At 52.9% G+C, this 18,262-nt stretch overlaps 1 protein-coding gene across 1 annotated transcript; it reads right to left on the bottom strand.

Moving 5' to 3' along the window:
• Nucleotides 1-10,345: 10,345 nt before the first annotated feature.
• Nucleotides 10,346-17,838, bottom strand: LOC132246521 (maestro heat-like repeat family member 5). Its single transcript, XM_059719656.1, has 11 exons — nt 16,138-17,838; nt 15,102-15,601; nt 14,595-14,704; nt 14,131-14,253; nt 13,671-13,753; nt 13,189-13,294; nt 12,992-13,087; nt 12,368-12,475; nt 11,796-11,931; nt 11,358-11,457; nt 10,346-10,624 (listed from the first exon to the last, which is right to left on the bottom strand). The coding sequence occupies exons 2-11, from the start codon at nt 15,598-15,600 to the stop codon at nt 10,537-10,539; spliced, it is 1,449 nt and encodes a 482-aa protein (XP_059575639.1). The 5' UTR covers nt 15,601; nt 16,138-17,838; the 3' UTR covers nt 10,346-10,536.
• Nucleotides 17,839-18,262: the final 424 nt, after the last annotated feature.

The following is an 18,262-nucleotide window of genomic DNA, read 5'->3' as shown; positions in this document are numbered from 1 at the left end:
GCTGTGCCTGTGCCACTGCCACTGCTTCTCTCAGCCCCCTACCCTCTGGCTGGGGGGGAGAGTGCAGCTTCCCACTGGCTGAAAGCTTTGCCTATGCTACAACTGAGGGACGGTGGTGGCGATAAGTGGCAGAGGCCCGGGTGCAGCTAGAAACTGCCCAGCTCTTGCACAACCCCTTGCTGCCTGACCTTGACATGGGGGCAGGTGCAGGCGCAGGCAGAGCTCTCCACCGCCAGTGGTTCTGCAGACTGAATCTGAATATGTTGCTGGCCCCTCTTCTATGATGTTATTGTCTTTTGCGTTTATATTGCTTAGAACTTATTGTCTTTATATTGGTTATTCTAATGTAACCAAAGCAGCTATCTCCTAAATTTGAAATCATTTTGACTCCATTACGTGTTCTTGTTTCCATGTGTTTTAAACTGAGGAAAGTCTGAGTAAATCAGGTGGCCAAGTTGATGCCCCTGTTCATACAGAATGTGGCTGGAGACATTTCCCACAGTGAGTGAGCTGCAATCCTATTTTCTGGCTCCCTGGAGCCTTTCTTATAGAAAACCCAATGTTATGCCTTCCCTCACATCCTGGCATTACTCCTCCAAAATAATCACATCAGCACTGCTTTAAAGAAGGGGTGCTTTCATGTACACTGAAAATTGGCAACAGAAGTAACTGGATAAACCCTCAGGTTTATGAAGTTTTGTAGTCACTCACCATATCGACAGCTACCCGGAGACCTTCTCCTTCACCATCATCCCCGTCCCCACCCTGGCCTTTCCCTGAGCACAGGGAAGGGGGAGATACTGTTGCACAGGTAGCTGAACTTCTTGCTGTGCACATGAGTAAAATCTCCTCCTTCCTTCATCAATCAGGGAGAGATCTCAGGAAAATTCTACAAATGTGGCAAGCGTTCCCATCTCTCTGCCCAAACGCTGGGAAGCAGGATGCCGCCTTCAGAATAACCCAACTTTCTGTCTGAGGACACCTGGGCATAAAGGTGCCTAGACCTAGACAACAGGAACCAGAGGGTTGTCTCTGAAATCCTGCTCCTCCTCAGAGCCCAGGTGCCTGACTCAGGGTGGTATGTCTGGCACTAAAAGGAGCCTACCTCTGAGGGGAAGCTGCAGTCATGTCCACCTTTTGCATAAGCTTAGTGGTTAGAGCACTCTCTCAGGAAGTTGGAAACCTGAACTCGAGGTCCCCCTCAGACTGGAAAGATTGCACCCTCCATTTCCTACTTCCCACAACAGTGAGCTAAGCCCTGACCACCAAGCTGTAGGCAAGGCTGGGATGGGAGATTGGCGACACCCTCGACATCTCCCGAATGTGGCCAATGCGCAGAAAAGAATTCATGAATGACAGGATGGGAAGGGGTCACAGTGTAGAGAGCACTCATCAGAAGCCCAGTGTTGAGCACACGATTGCAGAATGGAGAGACAAAGGTTTTTGCCTGTTCCAAGGACTGGTCGAGTATTATACACTGGAGATTCCCTGGATAACATGGAGGGAAAATAACTTGCGGAGCCTCCCTCCACCCTCGAACTTTTCTGGAGAGCTCCAGCCCAGCCCAGGTGGTATGCAGGGTTTGGGGCTGGACCGCGTGGCTCCGGGGCCGGGGTGGGGAGCGGGCTGGGGCTGCAGGCAGCTCATCCAGGAGGCAGGGTGGAGCTGGCTCCCCACATCTGTGCGCGCTCCCAGAGGGGTATGGGGGACACATACTCCCAGATTTGTGTGCAGGGTGGGGGCAGGTGAGAGTCGATGATTCGGACATAGACACAGCTTTATATATTTTTTCTACATACCTCAAGGTACCAGGTGGCTCGTGAACATCGGGATGGTGGGGCTGACGGAGCATCCCACGGGAGCGCAGGGGGGTCCCCAGCACGCTCAGCGGTGCACCCGGAAGTGGACAAGAAGCACTTTCGGTTCACTTCCAGGTCTGCCGCGGAGCGTGCAAGTGACCCCCCCTACCCCTGGCTTGACAACTAGTGCCTCCTGGGTTGGGGGGGCACCCGGGGTCTACTTGCAGCTGCTCACCGAACTGGGAGATGCGGGGGAGAGGGGTCCCCCACGTGCTTGGCGGCGGACCCGGAAATACTTCTGGTCCACTTCCAGGTCCGCCGCTGAGCACGCGGGCCACCCTCCCCCACGCTCCTGTGGGACGCCCCATCTGCCCCACCATCTCGGCGTTCACAAGCCGTTCCTGGTACCTCGAGCTATGTAGAAAAAACATTTAAAGCTGTGTCTATGGCTGAATCGCTGATTCTCCAAATCAGCACTGAATCTGCAGATTTGGATTCAGCCAAATCAAATCGGGACAATGATCCAAATCAACAAATCGAATCAGTGTCCCCTGAATCAGGCCAAATGCAAATCCAAATCAAATACGGCCTGCTTCGTACACCCCTAACAGCTAACCTCTGGGATGAAATCCTCAGGGCTCCTTTAAAACAAATCACCTAATTTTCCCAAGGGGTCTTTGTCCCCTCAGTGATTCAAGACCAGAAACAACCCTCTGCTTGGTGCTACCAGTCCATTCCTTTTTTTGGCACCCTCGCCTTTTGGGTCCTGAACCCCCCCGATTTCTTCTCTCTGGCTCCCGTACCTTCTGGCTTAACTCTGGGAGGGGACTTTCCCTCTTCAAGGGGACGGAGCGCACCCAAAGCAAGCGGCTCTTCTTCTTCTTTTCTTTAAAGAGAAAGCAGTGTGTACTGGTCAGCTACAATACACCGGGTGAACCCTTGGGCCCCAAACACCTGGCTACCTTGCAGGCAGTCTCTTTCAGGAAACATCCCTGCTGGCTTCTCACTTGTACTCTCAGCTTCCTCCCCTGCTGCCTTTCTCTCTCAGTCTCCGTTTGCCTCTAGCATCTCCATTTTCAAAAGGGTCTTTTTTCACTGCCCTGCCCTTCTCTCAGGTGCCTCCCAGGCACAAGAAACAGCGAGGAGCAGGGATCCTAGTTTTCTCTGATTTACAAAACATCCCCAATTTTCAGTTAAAAAAAAGGAACTCCAAATCCACATTTTTCCGTCATTTAAATGAAACACCACTAATATAGAGATGTGTACACAGTGGTGTTGCATTTTAATCATGGAAAAATGTAGATTTGGAGTTACTTTTTTTTAGCTGAAAATTGGGATTTTTTTAAATCCGAGAAAATCAGGATCCCTGGTGGGAAGACTCTTACATGCAGTTAGGTGGTGGCTGAAGTCCACTTGATGTGGCAGCATTGGCAAATGAGCTCCTTGTTGCTTGCAGGCCCGTTACCTACCGAACACCTAGGCGTATCTCTACAGCGCTGGTTCGAAACACAATTAATCCCTCTTTTCCCTGTGCACAAGCTACTTGGGGAAACTTGCATTTTGCCAGCTACAGCTGAGCACCAGTTCACCATTTCCCATCCCCCCCGCCACCTATTTGTCTCACACTTATTGTCCCCCATCCCTTCTGATCCTCGCTGCCACATATTCGCATATTCACAGACCTGCAGTTTGCATATTGACTTCTTTTCCACCATGGAGAACACAAAGCGCCAGCAGATTGTCCCTATGCCTGAAGAAGGGTGTTTGTGCCCGAAAGCTTGCAAAGAACAGGTTTTCCAACTATTTAGTTGGTCGAATCAAAGATCAAGCAGCGTCCTTCCATTCGCACCGCAGCTCAGACTTACCACAGGAAACACCAGCAGCTGGTCTGCGCCTCCATGCAAGCCCCAGGTAAGTACCTGGGGTTTACCCTTTCCCAGGGGGAGTCCATACTCACTGAGAGAGGGTTGGTACTCCTCAACCCCGTCGCCCGCAGGGTCGTTTTGCCGACCCCTCTGCAGAGCGCTCCTCGATGGCATCATCATCACCGTTCTCCCCTGCGTGTCCCAGGCAGCAAAGTTGTTGGGCTCCTGCGCTGCATTCCCGTCACACTGCCGCGTGGACCAGGCAAGCCTCCCTGGCTTGTGAGGGACAGCTTCCCCTCCATTTTGTGCGATGCTGAGAGGCAGCGTCCCCTCCGTTTTGTGAGGCCGCAGAGCAGGCAGCTGCCCCTCCGTCTGGGAAGCCTTCACAACCCCTGTTACTGAACAGGACAACTCTTGGGCTAATTACCCGAGAAGAAGCCAAATCCAGAATATCTTCATCTTAATTATACAAGGACTCTTTAATTAGTTGTCATTAGCCAGTTATACGTATAGCGAAGGCCACTTTAAATCTTTTAGCAGTTAGGAGATAGATTGCTGTTTCCTGAAGGCTGAGGTGCTCAACAGGTTGGCTATATAGTAACATTGTTTTTACCTCTAGACATTTCAGCACAGGCATTCAGGGAAGTATATGACATGACATGACATGACATGACATTATTACCGCTTGCCTTACTGCTTTGGTTAGTGGATTTTCGTACCTTAGTGAAATTAGTAATATTAACACATGGTCGATGGTGCAATAACAATCTGTTGTAACTATTTAGCGTGTGGAGCGGTGAGTGTGGTCGTGTTAGTTGAAGCCATCAGGGACCTGGATGTGACCAAGCAGTGAGATATTGCTCTGGGGGTTTCTTTGTTACGTCTTGTCTTTCTTATGTCTTGTCCCTCTTTGTCCCCAGGAGCTTGGCAACTTCATTCAATGTACAAAGGGGAGAACTAATGACAATGACTGTAATGTCATGCAATGGGAGAGCATTGAATGAGCCTACCGAAGGGATGAAAATGCTCAGACCATTACCATCTCTGGACAGTCGGATTGCTTTTCTTACTAGAAATGCTTTGAAAAGCTGTATCCCACTCTTCATGCAATTCTTGAAGCAGAGGTACAGCTATATTCGTTCACAAACTAATTGCTTTCACATTCATTAACAAATGGGGCGACTCTGAGGGGAGGTAAGAGTAGTGGAGATGCTATCTTTTTGTCATACAGTACCAATATGTCAGCAACAAAGTCCAATCTTTTGGGTGGTGATTGGAACTGCGTATTGGATACGGTGCTTGAAAACTCAGTTACTGTTAACAGAGTCTATCAGAAAACTGAAAACAAGCCCTCTTATTTATTAAAAAGACCTAGGATTGGTAGATATCTGGAGGCTTCACCAACCCAGAGGTGAGAGGCTAGACCTGTTTCTCACCAGTTCACTTGTCGTACTTCAGGATTGATTATTTTCTCATACCCGGTCTCTGGTTCCTGCTTGTTTAGGTGCAGAAATACAACACATCTTAATTTCTGACCCAGCTCCCATTATAATAGCAATGGATTTAAATCATTGTATTAAGAACAAGGGAAGCTGGAAGCTTCATACTTCATTGCTTAAAGACACTAAATTCTGTGAGCAATGGAGAAATCGATCGCATAGTTTACTGAAGACAACAGGCATTACATGTCATCTGCTGTGACTGGTTAGGGAACCTTGAAAAGCTACTTTTTAGGGGGAAATAGATAAAGTGTGCTAATGAAAGGGCAAAAGACAGGTCTCAAATGTTATTTGCAGCAGAGCAAGATATTTCACATCATGAAAGAGCACATAAACTAGTTCCACAAAATGAAAATATATTTAGATCCCTCAGAAAAGCACAATAGAACTCCAACTAGCTGAAAACCGCAAAACATTCACACTTAAATTTTTATTGCAAAAGTATTTCTTTAAATACAGGATTTTTAGTAATCCTTTGACCAAGTACTGCTAAATGATTTCTTCAGTCAGCTTCGAAAGGTTGTTTTCTTTCTTCAGCCAATTCCTTTTTCTCTTGCTTGCCTGTTTCGCATTCTGTCATATTCATGTTCACTAGATGGACTTCGAAGTCTTCCAGACTTCTTAAATTTTCTTTCCTGAAATCTTCTTATTCCATCATTTTAAAATTTTCTATTATAATGCCCTGCTTATTCTGCCTGTCATTAACCATTGTGACTGACTGCCAAGAATCGATAGTCTACTGCAATCTATTACTGGCGGGGACGGTGCATGGGGCACTGGAATACCACCAAAGCTGAGCTTCCCTGAGCATGGCCAGGCTTCCGGCGCCCCGTGCACCCTTGGATCCAGTGGGTGCTGCTTGTGAGCTGGGGCTGCACCAGTGCGCCTAGCTCTCAGCCGGGTGGCTGCAGGGGAATCGCTGCTGCCGAGGGAAGCACCTGGGCCCCCGCAGCGCATGTGTTACTTGCTTTGGTGTGGTTTCTTTGGTGTATTTCTGTGATGACATGAAAGGAATCTAGAGTTTTACTTCTGTTTAAATATTGCAGTAAGATCCCCAAGGATGTAAATTAAAATAATAATAATTCAAAACTAGATGAAACCAACAAAACATTTGTGATTACATTTTTATTGCAAAATTATTACTTTAAATACAGGATTTTAGGATAGTGATTGACCGAATACTTTAACAGAATCAAAAATTCTCACCCTTCAAATGGCTACATAAAGCTGTCCATGTGTAAACACAGGCTTAGGAATACAAGCACATATTTTGTCAAAAGTTTGACCTTGTGACTTGGTTACAGTCATAGAATAAGAGGGCCCTTGTATATGTGACTAACAGCTCTTGTATATGTGAGGAAATAGCCCATTTAAGTGGCTTCGTTGCCCATTTTTAACCATTTAAATGTGTAATGATATACAGGTTCGGTGGCATGTTAAGATTTAAATGAGTTTTTACATAGCAAAGTAAAACACATCCCATGTGTATTAGTTTTCTTCATAACATATTACAGCGCTATTCCTCACATGTACAAGGGCCCTATCTGGAGGAGGCGATGGGGATGGTACATGGGGTGCTGGCAGCCTGGGGGTGCTGGCAGCCTGAGGGTGCTGGAGGAAGCTTGGGCTTGGTGGGTATTCACTGCCCCGTACCCCATCCCTGACACCTTCTCTGGCTGCCATCACACCCAGCTGCCATCCCACTACCATCCCGGGGCAGCCAGCCCATTCCCGGGTGGTTCCAGGTGGTGAGAAGGTGGCAGGGACGGTGCACGGGGTTCTGGAAGCCCACCAAGCCTGAGTTTCCCTGAAAACACCCAGGCTTCCAGCGCCGCATGCACCGTTGGTTCTGGCAGATACTGCCTGAGAGCTGGGGCTGCACCCGAGCAGCTAGCACCCTGCCCAGCCGGCCCAGTGGGGGTCTGCCACCGCTGCGGGAAGTACAAGGCCCTCCTACAGCTCAGGAGCTGTAAGACCCAGTGGCAACTCATGCAGGCAGGCTCTGCCAAGTAAAAAACCCCACAAAAACAGTGAGGGGCCTGATCTTCATTTTTTTTCCTCCCGGTCCCTGCCTGCATCTCCCGTGGCTGAGGAGTGAGCTGCCAGTGGTTCATGCAGCCCCTGAGCTGCAGGGAACTCCAGTGCTTCCTGCTGTGGTGGCGGCACTGCATGGGCAGCACCCACCCGCTGACACCCGGCCCGGCAGTCCTGTGGGGCACCATCACCATACAGGGAAGCACTGGAGGCCCCCAGCAGCTCAGATCCCACTGGCAGCTCACCCTCTGGCTGCAGGAGAGGCGGGCAGGTTCTGGAGGGGAAAAAAAGGGAACGGGCCCCTCACTGCTTTATTTCCCCACTTCTCAACCCTGCCCCCTCACCCCCGTGCCCTCGCCGGACCCTACCCACTCCACAGCAGAGCGCCCCAGTGCTTTGTTCTACCTCTAAGTTGTCTACATATCTGTCTGAAATGGTCTTATTCTGTCTGCACTTTTGGTTGTTTCAGTTTCAGCATTGCGATTGGCTGCCAAGACAACTAATCAGAGTGCTCCAGACAGACAGAATAAGTCTCTTGTGATGATACATAAACATTTTGACATGGGATTGCATGTCAGGTCAAGAAAGTTAACATGACTATGAGTGGCGTGACAAGGCAGGTAAGTTATTGGCTAGAAGACTTTAGGCAGAGGCATCAAATAGCAGATCTCTGCAATAATTACCTCCAATGATAATACAGTATTAGATTAGAAGCTATATGAATTAGATTTGAATATGTCAAGCAATTGAACTAGAGAAGGAGATCACGTTACAGAAAGTTACGGAGGTGCTGCATTTCTTAGAGATGGGAAAGCTCTGGCAGTTTTCCATCTGAATTTTAGAAAACTTTCCAGAAAAGTCTGGCAACAATTATTATAAACTATGTACAGTGAAATAGTTGAAAATGGAATTCTGTCTAGAGAAGCAAGAACAGCTTTATCTATTTGTCTACTCAAGAAGTGAAAGAAAGGTTTAACATGTGGAGCCTACCGCCCAATCTCAATATTGAAAGTTGATAACCAGTTTCTCACAACATGATGAGCTCTAAGACGTAGTAAGGTGATTCCATTCTTGATACATGCCGTACAGGTAGGTTCTATAAAGGGTACTTTGGCCTCGGATAGTTCACACAACTGCCTGACTCATCAGCAGCTGTTCTCTCACTACACTGGCAAAGGTGCTATGATTGGAGTTGTGGGAGAGCTGTGCCTGGCTGCATCCGATTCTAAGAGACTGGTGAGTGTAATCTCTGCTCCACATGGAGGGTGAGAGGCAATAGAGCTGAACAACCCAGTCCCAGGTGACCTTCCAACCTATTTGAACCACCTTGGATTGACAGACTGGTTTCATCCTCTGGATGCCATAATTTTCTGCCCTGTTCTTAACTGTCTGCTTCCTTGATGCCATTTTCCATTTTCCTGTTATTTCATTTGGGCCTTCCAGCTGATTGTGATATTTAGTAAAGTACTGCATCGGTATTATTGTGTGTGCTTCCCATTGTTTACCTGCCTTGTCATTATCATTCTTTATCCTCTTTATTCTCATGTTCCTCTTAGTCCTAAAGCAATCCCTTTTATGTTTTTGAACCCTTAATCTAATTTCAGTGCGTCTCTCGCAAACACCAACCAAATTCAGAGGGGTGTCCAAAGCAGGAGTCCCCCGCAACACCAGTGCTGCTGGTCAGTCTGGTTGAACCTTAATCCTCCTGTCCACTGGTAAAAAGTGGGCATCCTGGGGCCGGTCAAATCGTTGACCCACCCACTTCTCTCAGGGCTAACCGCCCGCCTCCCTCACCTGCCACAACCTTGATGATACAGGTGAAAGATGAGAACATGGCAGGAAGCTGCCCATTTACTTGCACTGTGTAACAGGAGGCCCTTCCTGCCCAAGTTTTTCTGGGCTAAGCGCCCGCCTCTTTCCTGCCACACCGTGGCAATACAAAAGGATGGTCTTAATTAAGAGGTAGGCTGTCCATTTCTTGCCCGAATGCCTGGGGATGTTATCTGCAGCTCCAAATCCTCCCCTATGCTGCAGCTCATGTCTCACAGATGGCATCCCAGTTCTTAGCATCTTTGGCCCCATCCTGGGCCCCATAATCCTCCAGTCTGGACCCCAACTGGCTCCTTCCAATCAGGCGGCCTACTCCTCCCTCATTCTGGGCTGTCTACCTCCCTGCACTCTTCCCCCTCTCAGGTGTGCCCCACACCCCGGGACCTTTGGCCACACAGGCCCTGGCCTCCCCTCCAAGGCCAGTTAGAAACCCCAGGCCCTTGGCTCTGGGCGTCCCTCACAGTGGGCCCCTGGCCCTTTTGACCCTTCTGGTCCTGGCCCCAGCACTGACCAGTTGAGGGTGCCTCAAGTCAGGATTGTGAGCATCTAGTCCGCTCTCTCACAGGGTTCCGCCGTCTCAGGCCTACTATGGGGTTACCCACCTGGTTGTGGGAGCTGGGGTTATTAAGGCGCCCCGACCCGCCTTTCACCGGGGTGGTAACTGGCCTGGCATTTCCTGGGGGCTCCCACGACACTAGGAGCCCCACCAGGCCACCCATTCCCGGCAGGGTGCAGTTTTCGGTCGTGCCCAGGACCAAGAGCCTCCTAGCCATCCCCATAAGCTCTTTCCCTTACCGCCTGGTTGTTTCTGCTGCAGCTCAGCGAGGCAATGTTTCTGCCTCGGCTGGCAGCAGCAGACTGCAGCCTTTATATACAAAGTTGTCAAAATGACTGCTGCCATCAGGCACTTGCTGGATGCCTGACCCAGCCCTTAAAGTGGCAGGCACTAGCAGTGCCCTGCCACACGCTGATACCTAGGGCTTATATACACGGCTCCGACCTCCCCTACACCGTGTCCCATGCCTCGCAGTTGGCATCCGTGGCCTCACACCCAGCCTTTGCTTGCATCAAGATGGATGGCGCTGCTGCGGAGAGATGGGGATCCTTGAGGCACTCTCCAGATGACTGTGCCTCTGCAGCTCTTTGGGCAGCTGATGGAAGCATTTCAGGATTAGGAGCTTCCTCAGTACCCTGACAGGAATTTCCTTCTCCTGCAAGGGTACAGAAACCAGTCAGGGACTCCAGGGCCACCAGGGACAGTCAGGTAATGACATTGGAACCAGCACAATTCCAAACCAGCCCAAAGACATGTCTACCAGACGCGTTGTCCCCCACCAAACACACACCGTCTTTAGCTTCCCTACCCAGAAATCACCCTCTCCTTGGCTAGAAGTGAGAGAGTGTGTCCTGCCACTCATTTCCTGAATCCAACCATGCTGCTCACCTCTGCCCCCGTCAGGTGACCAGATTGCCCCAGGATGGCATAGAGCAGAACCACCCCGGCCTGGCTCACGTGCAGCATGACATGGTGGATCCCCAGCAGTGCCCTCTGTGCAAACGCTCTCCTCTGGTCTTCGGAGAGGATCTTCCTGAAGGCCTGAAACCCACAGGACACAAGGCATTGTTGCATCCCAGAGCCAGGCTCCCCGTCAAGGAACTGGAATGCGTTGCCCTTTTGATGGGCTGTGGGGAGGATGAGAGCCTGGCTGGAGCCATGGCAGGTCACTCTGCTCGACAGCCTTTCAAATCTCTCAGCGGATGCAAAGTCCAGATAAGGAGAGGAGGACTCAGGTCTTGTTCCCCTCTCCTGCCCTGGCCTTCTCCCTGCCTTTCACATGGGGCTGTCAAGTAGCCTGGGATGGAAGCTCACAGTGCTGCCTACTGAAACCCAAGGGGAGGGTGGTTCTGCTTTTTAACTGTGGAGAGAAGAGCACAGCTTGTCTGCGCTTCTGCACAGAATGGGACTTCCTGCAAGGATCTGTTGGAGCAATGGTGGGTGTGTGCTGGCTGCTTGCCAGCCCCAGGTCAGAGCTGCCCAGCTCAGCACCTCCAGTGTCAGTCAGGGAGGGACAGTGGGGTCCTGCAGTAACTTCCCTCCCAGGGGATTGTCCTTGGGCCACGTCAGCGTGACACCATGCAAGACATACAAACCATGGACGTGGCTAGGACTCGGACTTACAACCATGCACCCTTGCTCCTCGCTCTAAGCCTGACAGAGGGTGCTGTGGGCTGAAGGTAGAGCCTTCCTCCTGAAGGCAGGAGGCAGGTATTCCAGGGGAACACAGCCCCATCCCCTGAGCTGGTGTACAGAATGGGCAGAGCATCCTTACCTCTCCCATTGTGGCCAGATCGATGTAGAGGAGGATTCGGTGTAGGTGGTGCTGGTGCTGGCTGATGGGCACAGCTCCTGTGCCTCTTGGATGCCTTGCCCTAGGACAGAGAGAGGCTGGTCAGAGCTGCTGTTCTGGCTTCAGAACTGAAAACATGTGAGCGCTCTGAACTGCAGACCCTGGGATTGGTGCCATGGTACAGATGATGTCTAAGAGGGGAACCTCCCGATCTCACTGAAGCCAGGCTGTAGCCCAAGGGTTACGTAACACCCTACAGTCCCTCCCCTGAGTTCAAGGCTACTGCTCCTGCCCTCCCTGAGGCCACTTTGCCCTCATGTCTCCGTGAACTCTCCCCCTATGTCAACTTTCCAGCTTGCAGACCCTGGACAGGCTGATTTTCTTAGGAGATTCCCACAGCTGGACTCAAGGTTTCCATACCCTTCTGATGCATCAAGATCTTGTAGAGGTGGGAGAGGCCCTCCTTGGCCTGGCGGCTGATCTCCTCCACTGGGTCGCTGATGCACAGACCCAGCAGGGCCACCAGGTCACCCACCAGGGGCACCTTGGGCGAGTCCTAAGGAAAGGCAGAGGACAGGGGAGTCCATCTATGTCTGACCGGCAATCACCTCAGGCTCTCTGGGCCGTGTGCATCTCCTGAAGCCTGAGAAATAAATCTCTCTGCCTGCCATACAGCAGGGAGCCAAGGGTCTAGGAGCGGGCCCCCCTGAGGACTCCCTGCATTTGTTGCTCCAGGAGGAGCAGCAGGGCTCCTGAGACAGGCATGAATCTGCCTGGAGCACTCTATGGCAGCTGCTGCCCTCTCCTGAGACAGGGGCTCTTAGCCAGGAGCACAAGCCCTTGAATCAAGCACAGCCAGTTCCCAGCCCTCACTCTGCCATGCAGGGATCCTCTCTCCTATCCCGCACTTACCGCTGCCACTGCTATCCCACAGGCTTTTTCACCAGCCCTGCCTCTGCCTAAAGTCAGGACCTGACACAAGGCTCATTTACCTCAAACTGTGGGAGGAGGGAGACTGCAAAGCAGAGCAGGCTGGTGGTGATCTTGATGGCTGTGGCTCTGTCCCTCTTATCTTCCAACTGGAGCCACAAGGTCAAGTGCTGTGGGTGGAAGAAGTTCATGGCAGTGGACACGTGCTCCTGTTGTACCAATGATCCCCACCCCCACCCCCGCCTGAGTGCTGACCCTTTTAGCCCAGGGTAAAACATTAGCCTCAGGGGGCCAAACGCTGTAAGAAGGGATTGTTGCATCCAGCACGACCCTGCCCCCAAACGCCCTTTCCCAGCCCCGACCCCTCCCTCTGCATCTCAGGGATGGTTTTTGTCTCTTAAAGCTGGGACCAGACTCTGTCTCAGGGATGCTCCTCTCCTCCCTGAACAAAGACAGCATGACAGGAAGGAGACAAAATCCTGTACCCATGCCAGGCTGCAAAGCCAAATCCAAAGGGGCATCCTCCACTCTGTGGGTAATCCCTGAGGGATCGGCATGGTGAACTTGCACCAGACTCCTGTCTCAAGGAAGGAGCCAGGGATTCTGCTCTGAGGACCGGCTCCTGCAGTGCACAGGTCATTGAAGCTGCCCCCGTCCTAAACCCAGCCTCTCCCCATGGTGCTCACCTGCCCGATGAACTGCAGCCTGGCCAGGCTGGGGGCAGTTGCCAGCAGACACCGCAGCGTGGCCTCCAGGTACTCCACGCTGATCCGCTGCATGCCCTGGAAGAAGACAGAGAGCCAAGAGGGTCAGTGCTGGAAAGTCCTGTGCCATGTCTGCCAGGGGATGGCTGGTGGGACTGTGCGGTGAGAGAAAGAGGTACCTGGATGTGCTGGCTGTTGTGCCCTGTGGCCATCAGGAAGGTCTTGTGGAGGGCGGTGTAGAGGAGGCGCGATTCCAGGGCTGGCTCCAGGGCTGGCTTCAGTTTGCTGTCAGGAAAGAGGAGCCTGTCTGCATGAAGCTCTGTGGGGCTGGCATTGGCTCTGATGTGGGCAGGTCTCGACAGGGAAATAGGCACCCAGAGGCGACAATATGAATTGAAACCTCAAGGAAGGCTGAAGTGTGCCAGCACCCAAGGGTCAGGGTTGGCCCACTGACCCCTCTGTTGCCCGTCCCACTGATCCTTGACCCTCCAACAGTATCCACACTGTCGGCCCTTTGCTGAAGGCCCTTGTGTCATCATTACAGGGAAACTCAGTACCTAACCTGGGGAAAGGACATATTCCCACCTCGTCGGCAAACCAGGGGAAATCTCTGGAGCTGAGCAGTGCTGCAGTTAGTGCAGCTGGGCAAGTGAACAAGTACCTGAGGATGCAAACAACAGCCATGCTGTAAGGAAGGATGGTGCTGGGCTCTTCTTCACAGTCGGACAGCTTGTCAATCAGCACCTGAGAGACGCATGGGGGAGCGTGAGAAGGAGACCTCACAGTGCTCCTGGGGCACCTGGATGCCACCGCCAACCTGGCCCCCCCCTACCAGTTCTCTCCTCCGCCCTCACTGAACACGGCTCTCCTCTTCCCTCCGACATGCTCATGAACACCCTGTTGGTCACCCGGTTTCCCCACCCGCTCCCACATCTGTCCTCCAGCCCTCTCATTCCCCTACCACCCTGTACTCATTCACCCCACAATGTCCCGCTTCTCTACCCCCTATCCACACACCTAGCAACACCTGCCCTCACCTCTTCACTCCAGTCCCCATTCACACATCCTCTCCTGGCTGCTTAACTTCTGACGCGAAGCAGCCAGTGCTCTTTTGAACTCACCACGATCCTCTCCACAAGTGCCGCTTTGCAGCAGGGCGGCTCTAGGGTGTCCTCGCCCCTCTTCACTGTAGCCAGGCACAGCGTGGGGACGGCACGGAGGAAAGTGAGCCCCTCATTCACAGTCTGCATACACCATAAGTTACAATGGGAAAAGGCCGGCTCATAGCCAGGAACCTGCCTGCCCTCCCAAGGGGAGCGTGGGGCTCAGATCTGGTGGTATCCCCCGTTCTCAATCCACATCTCCTCCTGGGCAAATGGGGTCTGGCACAGGGATGGGGTCTCTGTGGGGAGGGGTCCCCAGGTTGTTTGGGACAAAAGCACCCCCGACGAGGGTCCCAGCCCACGTGGGCTGCACGTGCCCATCAAAGGCTGTGGCTCACTCGGTTCCTCCTCCCCAGAGGGCCACATGGTGGGAGAGTGGACGGGCTGGTGCTGGTGCTGGTCCAGCTCTGGGATGTTCCTACCTGGTCCGTGCTCTGGAGGTGCCGTAGGATGACTGAGAGGGCGGCTTCCTCCAGGTAGGTGAAGTCCTCCCTCTGCTCTTCCTCTGCCTTGTAGAAGGGCAGGACTGTATCTGCAGGGAGAGGGAGAGACTGTGATGCCTGCTGCTGCTGAGGGGAAACAGGGGCAATGCAGAGGAGAGGTGTGTCCACGTTCCTGCAGCCCAGGAAATGGCCCCGTGGCTGCCCAAGTGCTATATGGCCCCTCTCCATGCACTGCCTAAGGCCCCGCCTGTCCCAGCACCCCAGGGAGGTGCCTGCCCCTCTGGGAGATTTGGGGACCCTCACGTACAAGGCTCCCTCTTCCCGCTCCCCACCCAGGACCATGTCTGTGGCCCACACTGGGGGTGCGAGGCCTCCTGTCACTCAGGCTGTTGCTCTGCCTGGGATCCCCCGGCCCCATCACAGAGCGACTCACCGCACTCAGGGGTCACTGCCCTGTTTGCACAGGACGTCTGGGTGTCACCTCACCTCTGGCGGTGGCAGCATGTTGCTGGAGGCCCATAGCCTCCTGGGAGCTGTCACTGTCCTCCCTGGAGGAGCTGGAGCCCAGCTTGAACCAGGGCCTGTGCAGCTCCTGCCCTGGGGAGCCTGGCTTCTCCTCCCAAGCCACGTGAGGAGTGGCCTTCGGCTGGGCTTCAGCGCTGGGGTCCTGGCTGCTGTGTTTGGGGCTGGAGCTGCGCGGGGGCTGTGCCTGGGTCTCTGGCAGTGCTGGGCCCTGCCTGCCCAGCTGTATCCTGGGCCACCTCCATCGGGGCCTGACTGGCTCCTCTCCCTGCTCTTCCGTGGCTGCTGGAGGTGCCCTTCTTCTCCAGCCCACGAGACAGTGCCACCACCTGCCCTTCCTTGATGCAGCCTCTGCCTGGTGGTGGCCGCCCTGCTCCTCCTCCTCAGGCTTCTTCCTGTCCTTCTCCTGTCCCGGGGCCATTCTTGCCATCCTCTTTCTGAGGATCCGCCTCAGCCTCTCCATCCTGACACAGAAACAGTTAGGAGTGTGGGTTCAAAGCTGTCTCTCCCTACTTGTCTGTCTGCCCCTTCCCCGAGCTGGGTGACTCCCCCACATCCCATGCTTTCCCCTAAATACTGGGTGCCAGCTATTGGCTGTCAGAGGTTTGCAAGCTGTTGGCTCAGGACCAGAGACCTTCAGTTAGTTTGGACTAACAACTCCCTCCTCCTGCCCTTGCCTGCTCTCCTCATTCAAGTCAGGGGGACTGAACGTTGGGACTCAGGATACATCCTGGGAAGTAGGGCACCTTTTCTGGGAGCTGTGAGCACTCAGAAACTCCACAGATTTGGGCCCCCCGGGACACGTGGCCGGGGGAATGGCCCCTGGCAAGGGAGGTGTTGGGACCTCCACTCCTTGGGGATGTTTGCAAACACACTGATGATGGTGCTGGAGAGCCCCAGAGGAGATGTCATCACTTCTGGGGATATGGTTTCCCGCCCACAGCTGCTCCTCCCTGGCCAGAAATGGGAAGGCGGCTGGGACAGGCTGCGGACCACTCACTTGCCCTGGAGGGCTGGCGGACTGCTAGGTAGAGTCTCGCAGTCCCTCTGGCTGGGTTCCTCGCCTTCTTCTGTGGTCCTTGGCCTCAACGGGTCCTGCCTCCCAGGAGTCTCTGCAGCTGCTGGGTGCCTCAGTAGATGCAGCTAGGTGGATGTGTCTTGTACCTGGAAGGGGACTCTGCCATGTATTAGGAGACTTGTTGGAATATGCCGTCGTGCACTGCCCCTTCCCCTACAAACACATTAAACACTTCCCTTTCTCCTGCATCCCTCCCCCTTCCCCCTTCCCTTGCTCTCTCCCAGGCATAACTGCCCCTCCCTGATTTCCCCTTACAGCCCTCGGTGGCAAAACTGGATAAAGTTGTACAGGTCCATTGCCCCTCATGTCTGCTCTTGGCCTCTCTTCTCAAAAGGCGCGCTCCCTCTACCTTTTCTTACCCAGTTCCTTTTTTCCCGACTAGGCCTGTACCCATGTTCTGCACCCTAAGTACATCTAGCATGATATCTCCTTAACCAACAACTGTTGTTGCCTCTATGCTGGTGGGGTGCCAGATGCCATCCGTCCTGGCTGCATAGGGGGACCTGGAGCAGGAAGGATTTGGCAGCCTGGAGTCACCAGGGCAGGCAGAGATGGTCTGAATCAAAAATAAAATACACAGACAAGGTTAAATTAGCACAAGCAATTCCTATCATGTGCTATTCAGGGCTTGGCCTCCAGAGTGACTTGGGCTCCTCTGCACTGCTCACGCGCTTGGGAAAAAACATTAGTAATCCCCAACCTGACATCAGAAAAGACCATTGCTTCAATGCCAGCTTCACAACCACCTGCGCCTCAGGGTGCATTGTCTCATTACCTGATCCTCAGCTGCTTGTGCAGGGGAAAGGTGACAGGAAAGAAATCCTCCTCTGGAACAGGCTCTCCTGGGACTTGGCGACGGTCACCAAGAAAATCACTAACAACAACAAAAGGTGTCTTTCATTCTCATGGATTTGTCTGAAATAGTTGCATCTGTTGACTGTGGGGCAACGAAGGAAGTGAATCCTTCAGTGCGATCAGTGAAGAAGGGTGGGGATTGAGCGACACCTCTGTGGGTTGCAATGTTAGGAGCTGTCTACGCTGTTAGCTAATAGTTTCATGGGTGAGTTTGAGGATGTGACAGGCAGAAGGAGGAAGGAAGACAAACATTTCCTAGACGAAACTGCATCCTTTGGAGCCACAACCTGGTAACCTGAGGTGTGATCCTAACGTGGCGCTCATGTTTGGCTGCCCTATTTAACCAGGGGGGGCATGGCCCTCTACGTCAGACCTCTTGAGCGTACGTTGACAACATTTCGTAGAGGCAGGACACTGACTGCCGTGCTTCCCCTCTTTCACCTCTGTCAAGGTTCGGGTGTTAGGTGTGTGTTGTGGCAGGGTTGAGAGCAGGCTGGTACAGGGCTCGGCTAATGGTGTGTATGGGATGGTCTGAACAGGGCTGATGCTGCCTGAGGAAGGGGTTGCTGAGTCCTGTCTGCAAGCCTTGCTCACCTCATGTTGTGGCAGAAGAGGGGGCAGCTTTCCCCATCCCTCACTTACCCGCTCCTCTCCAGATGGAGAACAGCCGTCAGCACCGCTCCGGCCGCCGACTGCAACTGACTGCCGTTCCCCGGCGCCGGCGCGATGATACGAACGCTGCCGCGGCAACGCCCGGGGATGAGTTCCGCCAGGCCCCTCCCCCTCCCCCCAGGCTCCCCCGCCCCCAGGTCCACGCCCATTTCCTCCTTCGCCCACGCTGCACGCTCCCCGGTGGCCCGCGGTCCTGCGAGCACATCAGTTGACCCCCAAGTGAATTACTTCTAAGGGATAGAGAGCTGAGCCGGAAAGAATTAAGGGAAGTGCTTCATATATCAGGTGTCAAATATGATATGAAATACTCCACAACTTTTTCCGTGAAGTTGGAGGGAAAGGAGAAATGTTTCTTTTCTCCCTCGGACACGTGGAAGGAGCTGGAAAAATCCTGTCCTGATCTAACACGAAGAGAGACAATCACAATTCCTTGAACAAAATTTTTACGTGTCTGTTTATTTTAATATGTAGCAAACCCCCCAGATTTTCTTTTTTTCTTCTAAAATGCATTCCCTCCCCT

Source organism: Alligator mississippiensis, chromosome 16 (assembly GCF_030867095.1).
Source record: "Alligator mississippiensis isolate rAllMis1 chromosome 16, rAllMis1, whole genome shotgun sequence".
Classification (NCBI taxonomy): Eukaryota; Metazoa; Chordata; order Crocodylia; family Alligatoridae; genus Alligator; species Alligator mississippiensis.
The sequence above is the reverse complement of the archived record's forward strand: the minus strand, read 5'-3'. Positions and strand labels throughout refer to the sequence as shown.

What these genes read in the sequence shown, in the direction of transcription:
- LOC132246521 (XM_059719656.1), bottom strand. Translation starts at nt 15,600, where the DNA reads ATGGAGAGGCTGAGGCGGATCCTCAGAAAGAGGATGGCAAGAATGGCC. An exon ending in ACCTCCAGAGCACGGACCAG is followed by an intron (nt 14,254 to 14,594) that starts GTAGGAACATCC and finishes TGGTGTATGCAG; the next exon opens with ACTGTGAATGAGGGGCTCAC. An exon ending in ATCTGGCCACAATGGGAGAG is followed by an intron (nt 10,625 to 11,357) that starts GTAAGGATGCTC and finishes TGTGGGTTTCAG; the next exon opens with GCCTTCAGGAAGATCCTCTC.